The sequence below is a fragment of the Oryctolagus cuniculus genome, chromosome 17, assembly GCF_964237555.1.
Source record: "Oryctolagus cuniculus chromosome 17, mOryCun1.1, whole genome shotgun sequence".
In the NCBI taxonomy this organism is placed as follows: Eukaryota; Metazoa; Chordata; class Mammalia; order Lagomorpha; family Leporidae; genus Oryctolagus; species Oryctolagus cuniculus.
The window spans coordinates 34,121,877-34,142,042 of NC_091448.1; the positions used below are offsets into that span (position 1 = coordinate 34,121,877).

Sequence of the window (20,166 nt, forward strand, 5' to 3'; positions counted from 1 at the left end):
TTTCAGAAAAGAAAAAATATCAACATTACTTGTTTTGGTCTGTAGATAATACAGATGTATTATAGCCACCAAATGTAGCCCACTTTAAAATGTTAATTTTTCTATGAATTTACATCATAGAACACACACTTTTGGCTGAAACGTGTACTTATTGGTAGTGTTTAAACAAGTATATCATTGCATCTCATTTTTGTAAGAACAAAAACAGAAATGGAAAAATATTTTGCCTCAGGATTGTCCATTAAAGTCTTTTGCACTGTCCAGGTGCATTTACAATGTGTTAGTTGGAAAATTTTGTTTTAGAATAATTATGAAAATAAATTTATAAAGAACCTAAGTTAGTACTTCCCTTCACTTGTTCCAACAGATGTAATTATGAAGTTTGTTAGGATTGTACTTATAATTATTTTTTAATATAACCATGTATTTTATAATGCATTGTAGTTCTGTTTGTGTGTAAATAAGTGTGTGTGTGTGTGTAAATACTCTAATACAACTCTGGTTTGGATTTATATCTAATGTAGATCTGGCTTGGACTAACCATGAGGTTTTATCATCCTCTTCATTTATAGTACATGATAAATTATGTCTCAAGACTGAAGTATCTTTCTTATTAGTTACTTTAAAACATTTAGATGAACACTTTTTTTTAAAAAAGTTCCTAAATCATGTTTGTATATTTTCATCTTGCAGTCTCAGGGATTTAGAGACGCTGTTGCTACTGCATGTTCATTGAAAACAGAAGGTTCACTGAATTCCCGGAAGCGGTCCCGAGAACCTGGGGAAGAACAGTAACCCAGGAACTAATCTCAAATATGCAAATACATTGATGCTATAAAATTCAGTGTGTACAAGTAATAGACTATGGCATGAATGAAACAAAATTATTTGAAGTGAATGGGAAAAATAGCTAACAAATATCAGTCTTTGAAAAAGTTTTACAAGTTCTACAGTTATACTTTTCCCTGTTTTAATTTTCAGTAACATTAAATAGAGAAGATATAAGTATTATATTTCATAAATGTGGAAAACTTATTTATTGGCCAGGTTATTGTTCAGACTTTTTCTCCTTTCTTGCCAATAACTTAGAAGATCCTAAGAAAATGTTATTTTCATATTTTTATTGTGTTCTCTTTAAATGTAGCTTTGATAATTCTTTTTTTAATCTGAATTGCATTCATGATTTTTTTTTTAAAAGATGTATTTATTTATTTGAAAGTCAAAGTTACAGAGAGAAGGAGAGGCAGAGTAAGAGAGAGAGAGAGGCTTCCATTCGTTGGTTCATTCCCCAACAGGCCACAATAGCCAGAGCTGTGCCGATCCGGAGCCAGGAGCTTCTTCCGGGTCTCCCACATGGGTATAGGAGCCGAAGGACTTGGGCCATCTTTTACTGCTATCCCAGGCCATAGCAGAGAGCTGGATTGGAAGTGGAGCAGCTGGGACTAGAACCAGCACCCATATGGGATTCCAGCAGTGCTGGCTTTACCCGCTATGCCACAGCGTCCACCCTGATAATTCTTTTTTGAAAAACTTTTTTTGAAATATTTATTAATTTATTTGAAAGGCAGTGTTACAGAGAGGCAAAGGCAGAAAGAGAGAGAGGTCTTTCATCTGCTGTTTCACTCCTCAGATGGCCACAACAGCTGGAGCTAGGCTTATTTGAAGCTGGGAGCGTCTTCCAGGTCTTCCACGTGGGTGCAGGGGCCCAAGGACTTGGGTCATCTTCCGCTGCTTTCCCAGGCCATAGCAGGGAGCTGGATCGGAAGTGGAGCAGCTGGGACCTGAATTGGCGCCCATATGTGTTGCTGGCACTGCAGGCAGCAGCTTTACCCACTATGCCACAGTGCTGACTCCTTTGATAATTCTTGAAAATGACCTATTTTTATTATTATAAAAAGAAATCAGCACTGTGTATCATTATGTTCAGTTTTATGAGTAGGATACACATTTTAGATGACCAAATTTATTTTGGTGACCTCAATTCTAAAATCTAAGCCATTTGTTTAAATTTTTAAAAAAGATTTATTTATTTGAAAGTCAGAATTACCCACAGAGAGAGAAGGAGAGGCACAGAGAGAGAGAGGGAGGTCTTCCATCTGCTGGTTCACTCCCCAGTTAGCTGCAACGGTCAGAGCTGCACTGATCCAAAGCCAGGAGCCAGGAGTCTCTTCCAGGACTCCACGTGGGTGCCGGGATCCAAGGAATTGGGTCATCTTCCACCTCTTTCCCAGGCCATAGCAGAGAGCTGGATCTGAAGTAGAGCAGCTGGGACTCCAACCGGCGCCCATATGGGAAGCTTAACCTGCTACTCCACAGTGCTGGCCCCTTGTTTAGTTTTTTTTTTTTGGTGTAATTTTGTAATGTTAAGGGGAGGACATTGAAGCTATTATATAGAAATTGTTTGGGGGCTGGCATTGTGGTATAACAGGTTAAGCCATTGCCTGCAATGCTGGCATCACATATGGGCAATGGTTTGAGTTCTGGCTGCTTCACTTCTGATCCAGCTCCCTGCTAATGGCCTGGGAAAGCAATGGAAGATGGCCCAAGTGCTTGGGCCCCTGTAGCCACGTACGAAACCTTTAAGATGCTCCTGGATCCTAGCTTTCGCCTGGTCCAGCCCTGTCTGTTGCAGCCATTTGGGGAGTAAACCAGCAGATGGAAAATCTCTCTAACTGCCTTTCAAATAAATAAAGTAAACTTTAAAAACTGGAAAAGAAATGGTTTGGAATATATGTCTTCCAGAATAGTCATATTGATAAGCTTACAATTATTTTTGTTCACATTTTAGGACACTTTTGAAACATGGTGGGATCCATTTTAGAATGCTTGGTATATTGACATTTTCCTTTGAAAATCTTTACCCTTGGGGCTGGCGCTGTGGCACAGTGGGTTAATGCCCTGGCCTGAAGCACCAGCATCCCGTATAGGCGCCGGTTCGAGTCCTAGCTGCTCCACTCCCTATCTAGCTCTCTGCTATGGCCTGGAAAAGCAGGAGAAGATGACCCAAGTCCTTGGGCCCTTGTACCTGTGTGGGAGACCCGGAAGAAGCTCCTAGCTCCTGGCTTCGGATCAGCAGAGCTCTGGCTGTTGCGGCCATCTGGGGAGTGAACCAGCGGATGGAAGACCTCTCTCTTTGTCTCTGCCTCGCTCTGTAACTCTGTCTTTCAAATAAATAAAATAAATCTTTAAAAAAATTTTAAAAAGAGGAAACAGCATGTTAAAAATAACACATTTATAAAAAGAAAAAGAAAAAAGAAAATCTTTACCCTGCCTGAATAAATTAAAATTTTCAATTATTGAATGGTTTCAAAATCATTCAAAAATGTTTTGGTACTTAGATGTTCTGAATCCATTCAAAACTTTGGTTCCCTGTGATGAGATATATTTAAATAACCAATTATTATATACTGTAATAACAGTATTTTTCAGATTTTAGTGGTAGGTGGTATATCCTGTCCCAAGTAAACGCTAAATTTATAAAATTTTTTCAGCATGGGCTGGCGCCGTGGCTCACTTGGTTAATCCTCCACCTGCGGCTCTAGCATCCCATATGGGCACCGGGTTCTAGCCCCAGTTGCACCTCTTCCAGTCCAGCTCTCTGCTGTGGCCTGGGAAGGCAGGTGGAGGATGGCCCAAATGCTTGGGCCTCTGCACCCACATGGGAGACCAGGGAGAAGCACCTGGCTCCTGGCTTTGGATTGGCACAGTGCCGGCTGTAGCGGCCGTTTGGGGAGTGAACCAACAGAACAAAGACCTTTCTCTCTGTCTTTGTCTCTCATTGTCTATAACTCTACCTGTCAAATAAAAAAATTAATTAACTTAAAAAATTTCTTCAGTATAAGCATTCTGTAAATGATTATACATAGAATAGCCACAGTTTACCAAGATGTTTTGAGAGTAAAAGCAGGTACTGGTTAATAATTATACCAGTATAGTGGACATAAGCCAGGTTGTCCAGGAAAATCAAATATGTGGTCATTCTAACTATATAAGACTAATTTCAAATGACTACTGAGGGGCCGGCGCCACGGCTCACTTGGGCTAATCCTCCGCCTACAGTGCTGGTACCCCAGGTTCTAGTCCCGGTTGAGGTACCGGATTCTGTCCCAATTGCTCCTCTTCCAGTCCAGCTCTCTGCTGTGGCCCAGGAAGGCAATGGAGGATGGCCCAAGTGCTTGGGCCCTGCACCCGCATGGGAGACCAGGAGAAGCACCTGGCTCCTGGCTTCGGATCACCTGTCGCAGCAGCCATTTTGGGGGTGAACCAGTGGAAGGAAGACCCTTCTCTCTGTCTCTCTCTCACTGTCTAACTCTGCCTGTCCAAAAAAAAAAATAAATAAATAAAATAAAAAAGAAAAGAAAAGAAATAATGATCGGGGTTAGCACTATGGTTTAGTGTGTAAAGCTGGTGCCTACAGTGCTGGCATTCCATATGGGCGCCTGTTTGTGTCTTGGCTGCTCCACTTCCAATCCAGCTCTCTGCTATAGCCTGGGAAAGCAGTAGAAGATGGCCCAAGTCCTTGGGCCCCTGCACCTGCATGGGAGACCTAGAGGAAGCTCCTGGCTCCTGGCTTCGGATTGACACAGCTCCAGCCATTGCGGCCAATTGGGTAGTGAACCAGTGGATGGAAGACACACACACACACACACACACACACACACACATACTCATACTCTCTCTCTCTCTCTCTCTCTCTCTCTCTCTCTCCCCCCCTCTCCCCCTCCCCCCCTCCCCCTCTTCCTCTCTCTCTCCCCCTCCCCCCTCCCCCTCTTCCTCTCTTCCTCCCCTCCCTCCCTCTCCCTCTCCTCCCTCTCCTCTCTCTGTATAACTCTGACTTTCAAATAAATACATAAATATATAAATATTTTTTAAAAAGCATGATCCTTGGATGATTCATATCCAAATTAAAAATTGAAAAGCATTGTGATAGACTTATGCTACCATTTAAAACAAATTTTTATGTAAATGAATTTATTAATACATTAGAATCTCAGAGTGACAACAAATGCATGATATAAAACAATTAAAATTTTTTGTCATTTGTTTATTTGAATAAGAGAGACCTCCCATTAGCCAGTTGCTCCCCAGATACCCTCAATAGCCAGTGCTGTTGGTCAAAGCCAGGAACCTGGAATTTGTGTCTCACACATGGGTGGCAAGGACCTAACCACTTGAGCCAACACTTGCTTCCTCCCAGGGTGTGTATTAGCAGGAAGGTTGGGAATCAGGGGTGAAGCCAGGATTTGAACCCAGATACTCTGATAGGGAATGCAAGTATCACAAGCAGTGGCTTAACTACTGTACCAAATGCATGCCTCTGTGCTACTATTTTTAAAAAATATTTATTTATTTGAGAGGTAGAATTATAGAATAAGAGGGAGAGACACAGAGAAAGGTGTTCCATCCTCTTGTTCACTTCCCAAACGGCTACAACAGCTGGAGCTGAGCTGATCTGGATCCAGGAGCCAAGAGCTTTTTCTTGGTCTCCCACACAGGTGCAGGGACCCAAGCACTTGGGCCATCTTCCAGTGCTTTCCCAGGCTATAAGCAGAGAGCTGGACTGGAAAAGGAACAGAATGAGACACGAACTGGTACCCATATAGGATGCCAGTGCCACACTGCCTTCTACGCATAGCCTTGGCCCCTGTGCTACCGTTTTTAAAATGCATTCATAAATGGTCATTCCCATTTTTGAAACCATGAATAAAAGTTCCTTAGTTTTTTGGAAACTTTGATTTTCAAAGATGATTATTTCTTATTCAGTTATTAAATATACATAAATACATACTTTCTCCTGCCCCCAGCATTATCTGTTAGTTGGTTTTAGCTCATTATGTGATAGTACTTGTACTCTCCACAATTTGTATGGGCTTGCCACCTAATGTAAAATTGTTTAAAATCCTACTTGCTGATAGATCAGTGATTGCATTCAGATTTCATCAAAAATATAATCAAAACATTATATTGCCTTTTATTGTATTTCATGCCATTGCTGAAATTCATCCTTTCTGGCAATGAATTTACATACATAAATAAACTTGCAGGCATAAACAAAACCATTTATTTGCAGTGTCTTTTTTATTTTACTTTCACTTTATAGTATGAGTTGGCCACAGTAAAACACAAGCCATTAATGTAATCTAAAAATTACTCATTCTGGGAAGAAAAATACTACTAACCGTTCACAATTTGCTTTGCTTTGAGAAATTCTTTCTACTCTGTGTACTTTGGAAATGAATTTGAGTCTAAAAAAGTTCTTTATTTGTTTTAAAGATTTATTGATTGATTTATTCATTTATTTGGAAAGCAGAATGACACAGTGAGAGACAGACTCCCCAGTCTGCTGGTTCACTCCTTAAATGGCTGCCAGTGGTCAGGGCTGGGCCAAGGCAAAGCCAAAAGACAGGAACTCCATCTTGGTCTCCCATTTGAGTGGCATGGGCCCAAGTACTTGGGCCATCTTCTGCTGCCTTCCCAGGATCAGAAGTAGAGCAGGGGCTGGCACTGTGGTACAACAGGTAAAAGTTCTGGGATGCCAGCACTGCAGGCCAAGGCATTAACCCACTGCGCCACAGCACTGGCTGCACTGTGGTACAACAGGTAAAAGTTCTGGCCTATAGCGCCAGCATCCATCCCATATGGGTGCCCGTTCGAGTCCCAGCTGCTCTACTTCTTATCCAGCTCCTTGCTAATGTGCCTGGGAAAGCAGTGGAGGATGACCCAATTGCTTGGGCCCTTGCACCCACGTGGGAGACCTGGATGAGACTCCTGGCTCCTGGTTTCGAATCGGATTGACTCAGCTCTCATCATTGTGTTCATTTGAGGAGTGAACCAGTGGATGGAAGATTGGTCTCTCTCTGCCTCTCTTTAGCTCTGCCTTTCAAATAAATAAATAAATCTTTTGTTTTTTTAAGCAGCTGGCAGTCTGATACGGGATAGTGGCATTGCAAGTAGCAGCATAACTCACTCTACCAGAACACTGGCCTCCCTCAATTAAGTTACTAAATATATAAAATTTGAATTATAGAATTAAATGCTCAGGTAAACTGTTCAGGGTTTTGTTTATTTTAAAAAAGGCTTAAGGATTCAAATGCAATTATTGTAGACCTTATTGCTGGAAGAAACCCTAAAGATCATCTCACGAATATCACTAATTGATCATAAATTTCTATACTTTTTCAAATGTGCAGATTTCTTTGGCTAATTTTTTTAATTAAAAAAAATTTTTTTTTAAATTTTTTGACAGGCAGAGTGGACAGTGAGAGAGAGACAGAGAGAAAGGTCTTCCTTTGCCGTTGGATCACCCTCCAATGGCCGCCGCGGCAGGTGCGCTGCTGCCGGCGCACCGCGCTGATCCGATGGCAGGAGCCAGGTGCTTCTCCTGGTCTCCCATGGGGTGCAGGGCCCAAGCACTTGGGCCATCCTCCACTGCCCTCCCGGGCCACAGCAGAGAGCTGGCCTGGAAGAGGGGCAACCGGGACAGAATCCGGCGCCTCGACTGGGACTAGAACCTGGTGTGCCAGCGCCGCAAGGCGGAAGATTAGCCTAGTGAGCCATGGCGCTGGCTAATTAAATTTTTTTTTGACAGGCAGAGTTAAACAGTGAGAGACAGAGAGTTATAGACAGTGAGAGAGAGACAGAGAGAAAGGTCTTCCTTTTGTTGGTTCACTCCCCAAATGGCCGCTACGGCCGGCGCTGCACTGATCCGAAGCCAGGAGCCAGGTGCTTCCTCCTGGTTTCCCATGTGAGTACAGGGCCCAAGCATTGGGCCATCCTCCACTGCCCTCCCGGGCCACAGCAGAGAGCTGGACTGGAAGAGGAGCAACCAGGACTAATACCCGGCACCCCAACCGGGACTAGAACCCAGGGTGCTGGTGCTGCAGGTGGAGGATTAGCCTAGTGAGCCATGGCGCTGGCCCTTGCTATTTTTTTTTTAAAGATTTTATTTAGGCTGACGTCGCAGCTCAATAGGTTAATCCTCCGCCTGCAGCACCGGCACCCCAGATTCTAGTCCCTGTTGGGGCACCAGATTCTGTCCCAGTTGCTCCTCTTCCAGTCCAGGTCTCTGCTGTGGCCCAGGAGTGCAGTGGAGGATGGCCCAAGTGCTTGGGCCCTGCACCCGCATGGGAGACCAGCACCTGGCTCCTGGCTTTGGATCAGTGCAGTGTGCCAGCCACAGCGGCCATTGCGGGGTGAACCAATGGAAAAGGAAGACCTTTCTGTCTGTCTGTCTCACTGTCTAACTCTGCCTGTCAAAAAAAAAAAAAATTTATTTATTTGAGAGGTAGAGTTACAAACAGTGAGAGGGAGAGACAGAGAGGTCTTCCTTCTGTTGAGTTACTCCCCAAATAGCCACAACGGCCAGAGCTGAGCCAATCTAAAGCTATCAGGCAGGAGTTTCCTCTGGGTCTTCCATGTGGGTGCAGGGACCCAAGCACACAGGGTATCTGCTACAGCTTTCCCAGGCCATAACAGAGATCTGTATCTGGAGAGGAGCATCCAGGACTAGAACCAGTGCCCATATGGGATGCTTGGCACCTCAGGCAGAGGATTAACCTACGCCAGTCCCTCTTTTGCTAATTCTTTCTTGGTTTTACAAAGACCTTTTATTGAATTGTCTTTTTTCCCCAAAGTATTAATGACTTTTAGCTTTAATTTTAAGTATATACTCAAAACTTTAGCATGTTTATATAGTGTTCTATATTTATGGAACTTTTTTTTGAAGATTTATTTATTTATTTGAAAGTCAGAATTACACAGAGAGAGGAGAGGCAAAGAGAGAGGTCTTCCATCTGATAGTTCACTCCCCAGTTGGCCACAACGGCCAGAGCTGCGCTGATCCGAAGCCAGGAGCTAGGTCTTCTTCCGGGTCTCCCACATGGGTGCAGGGGCCCAAGGACTTGGGCCATCTTCTACTGTTAGCCCAGGCCACAGCAGAGAGCTGGATGGGAAGAGGAGCAGCCAGGTCTTGAACTGGTGCCCATATGGGATGCTTGTGCTTCAGGGCAGGTCATTAACCCACTGTGCCACAGCGCCAGCCCTGAACACTTTTACATCATTTCATTTTATCCTTTTAGCAACTCTGTATAGTAGACATGGTAGGCTGGCCTGTTTTCTTCCCTCCCTCCTTCCTTCCCTTCTTTGCTGCCTTCCCTCTCCTAACACTATTTACTACTTGTTGAATCAATAAATATCCAAATAAGATTTAGAACAGGTTCTTTTTCAAATGGCCAGATAAAAATAATATTTGGTCAAGTGTAAGTTGGTGTTTCTGAGTAAATTTAAAAATACATAGTTTAGAGGTGAGCATTTGTCATAACAAGTAAGATACAAGTTAGGGCACTCATATCCCTCATCAGAGTGCCTGGGCTCAATTCTTGGCTCTTCCCTGTCTGATACCCTGGGAGGCAGGTGATGACTCAGTAGTTAGGTCCCTACCACTCCCATGAGAGAACTGAATTGAGTTCCTAGTTCCTGACTTCAGTTCCTGGACATTGCAGGCATTTTGGGAGCGAATAAATGTATGAGAGCTGTCTCTAAAAATTTTAAATATGTCATTGTTTTTGGTTTTAATTTTGCCTTTTTATTGTAAAGCTGCTATAATATGAAATTTGCCATTTTAACCTTTTGCAAATGTACTATTAAGTGACAGTTACATTCACAATGTTGTATATCCATTAGTTTTCTAAAATTTTTCATCACCCTAAAAAGAAACTCTGTACTCATTAGGCAATACCTTCCCATTCTCCTCTTCCCTAGGTCCTAATAATCTATTCCACTTTCTGTTTCTATGAATTTTATATTGTATTTAAATGGAATAATTTTGTGTGTGTGTCTAGATTATTTCACTTAATATGTCTCTAAGGCTGATACATATTGTGGCATGTATAAGTACTTCATCCCTTCTAATGGCTGTATAATATACCCTTGTATATAATATTTACATTCCCGTGTTTGTATGTTAACCTTTCATCTGTTGATAGACATGAGTTAATTTTTAAATATTTATTTTATTTTATTTGAAAGACAGTTACAGAGAGGTAGAGAAAGAGAGAAAGGTCTTCCATCCACTGGTTCACTCCCCAGATGGCCGCAATGGCCGGAGCTCTGCCGATCTGAAGCCAGGAGTCAGGAGCTTCTTCCAGGTCTCCCACGCAGGTGCAGGGGCCCAAGGACTTGGGCCATCTACTGCTTTCCCAGGCCATAGCAGAGAGATGTGTTGGAAGAGGAGCAGCCGGGACTAGAACCAGCACCCATATGGGATGCTGGTGCTTCAGGCCAGGGCTTTAATCCACTGTGCCACAGCGCTGGCCCCAGACATGAGTTATTTTTAATAGTGTTCTGTTGGTTTATACATTTATGTATGTAACATTTGTTGTTTCTTAAACCTTTTTTAAAAGATTTATTTTATTTATTTGAAAGAGAGAGAGAGAAAGGTCTTCCATCTACTGGTTCACTGCCCAAATGGCCACAACAGCTGGAACTGAGCCAGTCTGAAGCCAGGAGCCAGGAGCTTCCTCCAGATCTCCCACATGGGTGCAGATGCCAAAGGACTTGGGCCATCCTCCACTGCTTTCCCAGGTGCATTAGGGAGTTGGATTGGAAGTGGAGCAGCCAGGACTCGAACTGCCACACAGATGGAATGCTGGTGCTGCAGGCCAGAGCTTTTTTTTTTTTTTTTTTTTTTTTTTTTTTAATTTTTTGACAGGCAGAGTGGACAGTGAGAGAGAGAGACAGAGAGAAAGGTCTTCCTTTGCCGTTGGTTCACCCTCCAATGGCCGGCCGCGGCCGCGGCCGGCGCACCGTACTGATCCGATGGCAGGAGCCAGGAGTCAGGTGCTTTTCCTGGTCTCCCATGGGGTGCAGGGCCCAAGCACCTGGGCCATCCTCCACTGCACTCCCTGGCCACAGCAGAGGGCTGGCCTGGAAGAGGGGCAACCGGGACAGAATCCGGCGCCCCGACCCGGACTAGAACCCGGTGTGCCGGCGCCGCTAGGCGGAGGATTAGCCTAGTGAGCCGCGGCGCCGGCCCTGAACTTTGAACTTTTTATGTGCTTAAAAACAGATTATCTGTTCCCATCCATTGGGTTCCCATCCAACTGCCCGCAGTGACCAGGACTGGGTTGGGCAAAGCCAGGAGCCCACAATGTGCCCACAATGCAATCCATATCTCCCACATGGGTGGCAATAACAATTCCTTGAGCCATCACTGCTGCTTCCCAGGGTCTGCATTAGTAGGAAACCAGAGCTAGATTATCTGCCTTTTTTTTTTTTTTTTTTAAGATTTTATTTTATTTGAGAGTTAGAGTTACAGACAGTGAGATGGACCATCTTCTACTGCTTTCCCAGGCCATAGCAGAGAGCTGGACTGGAAGTGGAGCAGCTGGGACTAGAACCGGCAGCCACATGGGATGCCGGCACCGCAGGCGGAGGATTAACCTACTGTGCCACAGTGCCGGCCCCAATATCTGCCTTCTTTACTCATGTTATTTATTAAGTTTGGAGCAATTGATTTGAAATATTTTCAGACAGTTCTACTAGCTTAAATTTTAACCCAAATAGATTTTTCTTCATTTCATTGATTAGTTCTTTTTTTTTCCCTATTTTCTTTTACTTGTTAATAATGTTCTTATTAAAATGTTTACAACTAGTGATAAAATTACAGGATAATGTGGTAGCTATTTAGGGAGTTAACCAGTAGATGGAAGATCTCTCTTTGTGTCTTTCTTTAACACTGCCTTTCAAATAAATATGTACATCTTTAAAAAAAAATGAGACTTAAAATGATTGCTTACATTTTTAAAAAAGATTTATTTATTTATTTATTTATTTGAAAGTCAGAATTACACAGAGGAGAGGCAGAGAGGGAGAGAGAGTGGTCCTCCATCTGATGGTTCACTATCCAGATGGCCACAGTGGGCGGAGCTGCGCCAATCTGAAGCCAGGAGCCAGGAGCTTCCTCTGGGTCTCCCATGCAGGTGCAGGGGCCCAAGGATTTGGGCCGTCTTCTACTGCTATCCCAGGCCACAGCAGAAAGCTGGATCGGAAGAGGAGCAGCCGGGACTAGAACCGGTGCCCACATGAGATGCTGGCGCTTCAGGCCAGGGCGTTAACCCGTTGTGCCACAGCGATGGCCCTGATGATTGCTTAAATTAATTAGTTTCTGCTTTTGTAGAGGCATTATTACCCATTTTATTTTTTATTTAGAAAATTTTTTTCCTCAGTTCTAATGTTAGTACAAAGAGAACAGATTCCATGGAATTCCTAGACACAATTCCAAGAATATAATACTTTCCTTCCTCATTCCCTCCCTCCTTCCTGTTACTCACTTTCAGTGATCAATCCTGGAAGTATGGAAAAGAGTGACATTTATATATTTTTATTTTCAAAATCAGTAATACTAGGGTTCTCATTGCAAAAAGAATTGTAGTTTAAGATGTAATATTGAAATGCTCTCTTTCAAAAAAAACATTGATTTGCAGAAGAGAGGCTGGCTGTTCGTAATATGTATTTTTAGTTAACATCAGTGCCTAAAATTACTGTTACTGTTAAAATTTACAGAACATTTTGCTCTGTCAGAACTGATTTTGGCATTAAAAAATGTTGACAGGATTTCATGTATTTTTGACCACAGTATATTCCTTTGCCTGTTTTCAGTTTTAGTTCACCATTAGCATAGACCTTTTTGTGTTTTAACTATCCATTTGACTCCCATTATGTGTAGTAAGATGTGAGTTTTTAGATACACCATTACTTTGATAGTGACTTTATGTGTAGCTTATTTTATGAGGACATAAAAGATGAGCTCACTGAGAGGGACTTAACTCAAAAAAATTATGGCTTACATGTTTTCAAAATAAAAAATTACAAAATAAAGGCAAACGTGAAGTAGCAAAATAATTTGTATCAAGAAGTACATAAAACAAGACAAAAAGGAAAACATAATTGGTTACATAATTCCTGCGGTCTAATGATAGGAAATATACCAGTTGTTAAAAGAGAAAAAAAATGTTTTCTGATCTTTTATTTATTTATTTATTTATTTATTTATTAAGTAATAGTTGTCCAAGATTTAATTTCAAAAAGCAGAATATTTTAAATTGAGTTAAAAGTAAATCTTTTTGTCTTCCATGCCTTACTCAGTTTCTTTTTGGGAGGCAGCCACCATTACCATATTCTTCTGTGAGTCTCCCTGGATCTAAAATATGTATTTTTTTCTTCAACACTCTAAAGTAATATGTATGCTCTTCCACACTTTGTTGCTTCTTAAAAATGATTATTTATTTAGAAGGGCAGAGAAAGAGACCTTCTATCTGCTGGTTTCCTCCTCAGATATCCTCAACATTCAGGTCTGGGGCAGCGCAAAGCCAGGAGCCATTCTGGTCTTCCACATGGGTGGCAGGGGTCCAAGTACTTGGGCAGTCATCCGCTGCTTTCCCAGGCTCATTAGCAAGGAGCTGGATTCAAAGCAGAGTAGCTGGGACTTGAACCATGTTTTGTTTTTATATCAGAACATGTTAGCATTTTATCAGTTAACTGCTGTGTGTTTTCCACAGAGAGAATATGCTGTTATTTAATAATTTTTGTTGATGAACATTTAGGTTAAGTTCAGTTTTTCTAAGTAATTGATCAGAATGCATGTACATTTAAAATTTTGATAAATGTTGCCAAATTATCCTCTGGACTACTTGTTTACACCTCCACAAGTGATGTTTGGGAGTGCCTCTTTCTCTACAGTCTTGACAACACAATATTTATTTATTTTGCCAATTTGGGAAGTTTTCCTTTTTTTTTTTTTTTTAGATTTTTTTTTATTTGACAGAGTTATAGACAGTGAGAGAGAGAGAGAAAGGTCTTCCTTCCATTGGTTCACTCCCCAAATGGCCGCAATGGCTGGGGCTGCACTGATGCTGATCTGAAGCCAGGAACCAGGCGCACTTCTTCCTGGTCTCCCACGTGGGTGCAGGGGCCCAAGGACTTGGGCCATCTTCTACTGCTTTCCCAGGCCATAGCAGAGAGCTGGACTGGAAGTGGAGCAGCCAGGACTAGAACCGACGCTCATATGGGATGCTGGTGCCGCAGACGGATTAACCTACTGCACCACGGGGCAAGCCCCTGGAAGTTTTTCTAAAATGACAGAGCGTAGGGCAGGCATTTTGGTGCTGCAGGTTAGGCCACTGCTTGTGACTTAGGCATTCCATATTGGATTGCTGCCAGCTACTCCACTTTTTTGATCCAGCTCCCTGCAAATGTACATGGGAATGTAGCAGAGGATGGCCTAGGTACTTGGACACTGGCCACCCATGTGGGAAACCAGGATGAAGTTTCTGGCTCCTGGCTTCAGCCTGAACCAGACCTGGCTGTTCGGGCTGTTTGAGGAGTGAACCAATCGATGGAAGATCTCTGTCTCTCCCTCTCTGTTGCTCTGTTTTTCAAATAATAAATATTTTTAAAAAACAAAATGACATAGTGTGATTTCACATTTTTCTTAGTTACATCAGACTAATTTTTTTTAAGATTTATTTTACTTATTTGAAAGAGTTACAGAGAGAGGTAAAGACAGAGAGGTCTTCGAGATACTCTGTCCCCAACTATTACCTGACTTCAGCCTCCTGAGACCTGAAGGTAGCAAGGATCTAGCTGGGTATAGTCAGCGGGACAGAACTATGAAATATAGTACAATGGTGTTTGTTCTAGCCAATAGATTTTGCTATAGATAACTAGCACAGTCACCTGAGCCCCTTTCTGGGTGAGTTGCCAGATCTTTTCAAGTTGTCTTCAGGTGCTACCTTAGAATTTGACTGTTGTGTCCTGGGGCCTTGGAGCTTCTTCTGTTATCTTTATTCCCACTGACATGCTTTTCTGTAATATTATTTCCCATTGCCCAACTCTCTCCTCTAGTCTGTTCCTCACTCATCTAAGGGAATGTTTACATATTAAATATTCTTAAAATATAATTTTCATGTTTCTTTCCAATTAAATATTTTTGCCAGTACTTAGAATAAATAATTATAATTCCATCTCCCAGTGCAGCCTGGATCTAATCTTGAATTTTTGCCCAGAGGCTTTATACCTTGAAGAATCATGGTATTATTCGCATATATTTCCAGAGATACAAAACTCCTGAATTTTATGAACAATTTAAAAAGGATATTTGAAAAAAATTATGTGAAAAGGATCCAAGGTTATTTCATATACATAGTTTGATTTGTTGCCTTTTTGTAAATAACTCCAAGGTATTGAACTATTACTTAGGTATATGGAGATTCATCAACTGTTAATCCTCACCTTGCAAAACTACTGGAAACCACATGTGCTGTATTGGTGCCAGCTAAGTCATTTATAGATGACTCTGTCATAAGGCAGCAGGCCACTTCATATGCCCAAATCATTTCCTTTTTGGAAAAGATGCATTGTGTCAGCATGGTTACTGTGTGTGGTAATTGATAATGTCTGTGCCACATGGCTTCTGTCTACTCATGTCCGACACAGCCATTCTACCACCTATGATTACCATATGTTACAGCACTCCAGGTTAATGGAATCGTTTCCATCTTCCCTTCTACTCACAAATGTCACTGTGGCTCAGTTCCATAAGTTCAACTAAGAATATTCAGTACTATCTAAGCATAGAAAACACCTTTGTGAAGAATTTTCATATTTACTTTCATGTTTTTAACCCTAACCCTATTTTTAAAGACAGCTTTTTTTTTTCCCTCCAGAGTGAGGAATCTGCTGACTAGAATAGGACATGTTCAGTGTCATTTTGAATTCTTGCATGTATTCATTGTAAGTGAACATATAAAAGTAATTAAAATTAGATAGTAAAGGTAAATTTTTACCATTGTAAAGCACTTTGTTTTTCTAAAGTAAAAACTAGTAGCAAAATGTTGAAGTGATTTTTTTAATAGAGTCAATTCACTTTAGAAGAACCATTCATTAAAGAAGGAAGATATCACGGTAGCCAATTATAGTGCCATCATCAAATTACCATCAACCCCTGCCCTCTTTTCTTTCATGAGCATGTTATAAATTCAAAAATAATTTTAGTCCCTCAAAAACAAAGATTGTGATAGTTGACAGTTAAAACATTTAAAAAATATCAAAATCTGTTCTGGGAACTTTTTTTGCTTTTTAAAAATACTGATGTAAAGTGCATGGGGGATTGTTACTATCTGTCATGAATTTTATTTTTGAGAGCTTTGGACTCTTGCTTCGATATGACCATATTAACCAGCAATAGAAATGAAATAAAAATTATTTTTAATTCTTTTTTTTTTTTTTTTTTTTTTTGACAGGCAGAGTGGACAGTGAGAGAGAGAGACAGAGAGAAAGGTCTTCGTTTGCCATTGGTTCACCCTCCAAGGGCCGCCCCGGCTGGCACGCTGTGGCTGGTGCACCGTGGCCGGCGCACCGCGCTGATCCGATGGCAGGAGCCAGGTACTTCTCCTGGTCTCCCATGGGGTGCAGGGCCCAAGCACCTGGGCCATCCTCCACTGCACTCCCTGGCCACAGCAGAGGGCTGGCCTGGAAGAGGAGCAACCGGGACAGAATCCGGCTCCCCGACCGGGACTAGAACCCGGTGTGCCGGCGCCGCTAGGCGGAGGATTAGCCTAGTGAGCCGCGGCGCCGGCCCGAAATAAAAATTATTATTATAAAAATTATGTTTTTGTTAGCAAATGGGGATGATTTTAAAATTATAGTATTGTTCTGGGTATATTGGTTATAGAAGAAGAGAAGGTTCCTATTTGAACGCAGTTTTTTCATTGTCAGATATTTTCTTGCCCCCTACTAGTTAAATTGACAATACAATCAAATTAATGTTTTAAAAATTTTATTATATGAGAGACAGACGGACATTCCCATCCACTGGTTTACACCTCAAATACCTGCAACAGCCAACTGGGACTCCCACATGAGCGGCAGGGGCACAACTCCCTGCTGTCTGCTAGGGTCTACAATAGTAGAAAGCTTGAATCAGGAGCCAGAATCAGGAAATGAACCCAGGTACTGCGATCTGGGATGCTGCATCCTAACAAGCAGCTTAATCACCAGGAAAATGCCTGCCCTTCAAATTAATATTTTCAAAGCTATTTATTTACTAGTTTTCATTCTATTCAGTTTTTTTTTTTTTTTTTCTGAAAGGCAGAGTTAGACAGTAAGAGAGAGGGACAGAGAGAAAGGTCTTCCTTCCGTTGGTTCACTCCCCAAATGGCCGCTACGGCTGGCGCTGCACTGATCCGAAGCCAGGAGCCAGGTGCTTTCTCCTGGTCTCCCATGTGAGTGCAGGGACCCAAGCACTTGGGCCATCCTCCGCTGCCCTCATGGGCCACAGCAGAGAGCTGGACTGGAAGAGGAGCAACTGGGACTAGTACCTGGCACCCCAACCAGGACTAGAACCGGGGTGCCGACGCCGCAGGCGGAGGATTAGCCAAGTGAGCCATGGCACCGGCCCTCCATTCAGTTCTTAAAATGTGAATGAAGACATTTGTAAAAGTTTATTTTTTATTTGAAATGAAGAATATCAGAGAGAGAATGGGAAGAGAGGGAGAGATTGGTCTTCCATCTGCTAGCTCACTCTCCAATAACCACAACAGCTGGGGCTGGGCTGGACTGAAGTCAGGAGCCTAGAACTCCATCTGGGTCTTCCACATGGGTGGCAAGGATCCAAGTACTTAAACCATCATCTCCTACCTCCCAGGGTGATAATTGCAGGAAGCTGGATAGGAAACACAACAGGGACTTAAACCCAGGCACTCTGATATGGGATGTGGGCGTCCCAAGCAGTATCTTAACCATCTTTATTGAGGTATAATATTCTTATTCAAATTTACACTTTTATAATTTTTTAATAACTCATTTAACCCTTTAATCAAGATATGGAACTTTTTTTTTTTTTTTGACAGGCAGAGTGGACAGTGAGAGAGAAAGGTCTTCCTTTGCCGTTGGTTCACCCTCCAATGTCCGCCGCGGCCGGCACGCTGCAGCTGGTGCACCGCGCTGATCAGGAGCCAGGAGCCAGGAGCTTCTCCTGGTCTCCCATGGGGTGCAGGGCCCAAGCACTTGGGCCATCCTCCACAGCACTCCTGGGCCATAGCAGAGAGCTGGCCTGGAAGAGGGGCAACCGGGACAGAATCCGGTGCCCCGACCGGGACTAGAACCCGGTGTGCCAGCGCTGCAAGGCGGAAGATTAGCCTAGTGAGCCGTGGCGCTGGCAATATGGAACATTTTAACACCCCACAAAGTGTCCTCTTACTCCTTTGCCATGAATCTCCTATCCTATCTCAGTCCTAGGCAACCAGGAGGCTTTTTCTCACTACAGATTTGTCTACTCTGTTTTAGAATGTATACAGATGGCATTGTATGGTTCGTATTCTTTTGTGATTGTTTCCCAGCATGTTTTTGAGATTCATACATGTATTTCAGTTCATTTATTTTTATTGTTGAATAGTATTACACTGGATGAACACACCACAATTTGTTTATCTGCTCACCTATTAATGGATATATAGATTATTTCTAGGCTTGAGCTGTTAACAATTAAACTTGGGGCTGGTGCTGTGGTGTAGCAGGTAAAGTTGCTGCCTGCAGTGCCAGCATCTCATGTGTGGACGCTAGTTTAGTCCCAGCTGATCCACTTCTGACTCAGATCCCTACTGATGGGCCTGGTAATGTGGTGAAGGATGGTCCAGGTCTTTGGACCCCTGCACCCACATGGGAGACCCTGGGGGAAGCTCTGAGCTCCTGGCTTCAGATTGGCTTAGCTGCAGCTGTTGTGGCCATTTGGGAGTGAACCAGTGGATAGGGGATCTCTCTAACTCTACCCTTTCAAACAAGTGAATGAATCTTTTTTTAATTTTTAATATTTTTTTACTTGAGAGTCAGAGTTACACAGAGAGAGGAGAGGCAGAGAGAGAGAGGAGAGAGGAGAGAGAGAGGTCTTCCATTCGATGGTTCACTCCCCAGATGGCTACAACAGCCAGAGCTGCACCAACTTGAAGTCAGGAGCTTCTTCTGGGTCTCCCATGTGGGTACAGGGGCCTAAGGACTTGGACCATCTTCTACTGCTTTCCCAGGCCATAGCAGAGCTGGATCGGAAGTGAAGCAGCCAGACTAGAACCGGCACCCACATGGGATGCTGAAGCTTCAGGTCAGGGCATTAACCCACTGCACCACAGCGCCGGCCCCGAATGAATCTATTTTTAAAAATAAATTAAACTTCTTGGCTGGTGCCATGGCTCACTTGGCTAATCCTCCACCTGTGGCACCGGATTCTGGGTTCTAATCCCGGTTGCTCCTCTTCCAGTCCAGCTCTCTGCTGTGGCCCAGGAAGGCAGTGGAGGATGGCCCAAGTGCTTGGGCCCTGCACCCGCATGGGAGACCAGGAGGAAGCACCTGGCTCCTGGCTTTGGATCAGCACAGCGTGCCGGCCATAGCAGCCATTTTGGGGGTAAACCAACAGAAGGAAGACCTTTCTCTCTCACTGTCTAACTCTGCCTGTAAAAAAAAAAAAATTAAACTTCTTGAAACTTTTTTTGTCTTTGTGTTGTATGTATGTGTGCTATGTATGTGTGTATTGGATGTGTTTTTATTTCACATGGGCAAATATTTGGGAGAATTGCTGGGTCATATAAGAAATCACAAAAAGTCAGCAGTCCTTCTTAACCTTATAAATATCATTATGCATGTCCATTAAAGGACATTTTGGGTTTCCTCCAAAGAGCTAAAGGATAGAGGGAAATTATTTTTATAAAGATTGATTTACTAATTTGAAAGGCAAGGTGAGAGAGAGAATATGAGAGAATGAATATTCCCTCTGCTGTTGAGAGAAAAATCTTCCATCTGATATTTCACTCACCAAATGGCTGCAATGGCCAAGCCAAAGCCAGGAGCCTGGAACTCGATCTGGATCTTCAACAAAGGTGACAAGGACCCAAATACTTGGGTCATCATCTGCTGCTTTCTCAGGTGCATTAGTAGGGAGGTGGATAAGAAGCAGAGCAGCCAGGACTCAAATTGGCCCTCCAGTATAGAATGTGGGCATTGAAAGCAGCAGCTTAACCTGCTGTACCAAGTGCCAACACCAGTAAAAGCTTTATGAGAAAAAAAATCTCAGGAACATTAAATACTTTTGAGGTATATGCTTTTCCTACCTCAATTTAAAAA

At 42.8% G+C, this 20,166-nt stretch overlaps 1 protein-coding gene across 14 annotated transcripts in view; it reads left to right on the forward strand.

The window, feature by feature from the left end:
* RAD51C (RAD51 paralog C) overlaps nt 1–18,397 on the forward strand; it is a 57,451-nt gene extending 39,054 nt beyond the window's left edge. For all 14 annotated transcript variants that reach the window (XM_051824802.2, XM_008271207.4, XM_051824793.2 and 11 more), the window contains one exon: nt 694–18,397. In XM_051824802.2, coding sequence (XP_051680762.1) covers nt 694–795 — 102 coding nt within the window. In that variant the 3' untranslated portion in view covers nt 796–18,397. The remainder of the gene's footprint in view (nt 1–693) is intronic.
* The last annotated feature ends 1,769 nt before the right edge of the window (nt 18,398–20,166 follow it).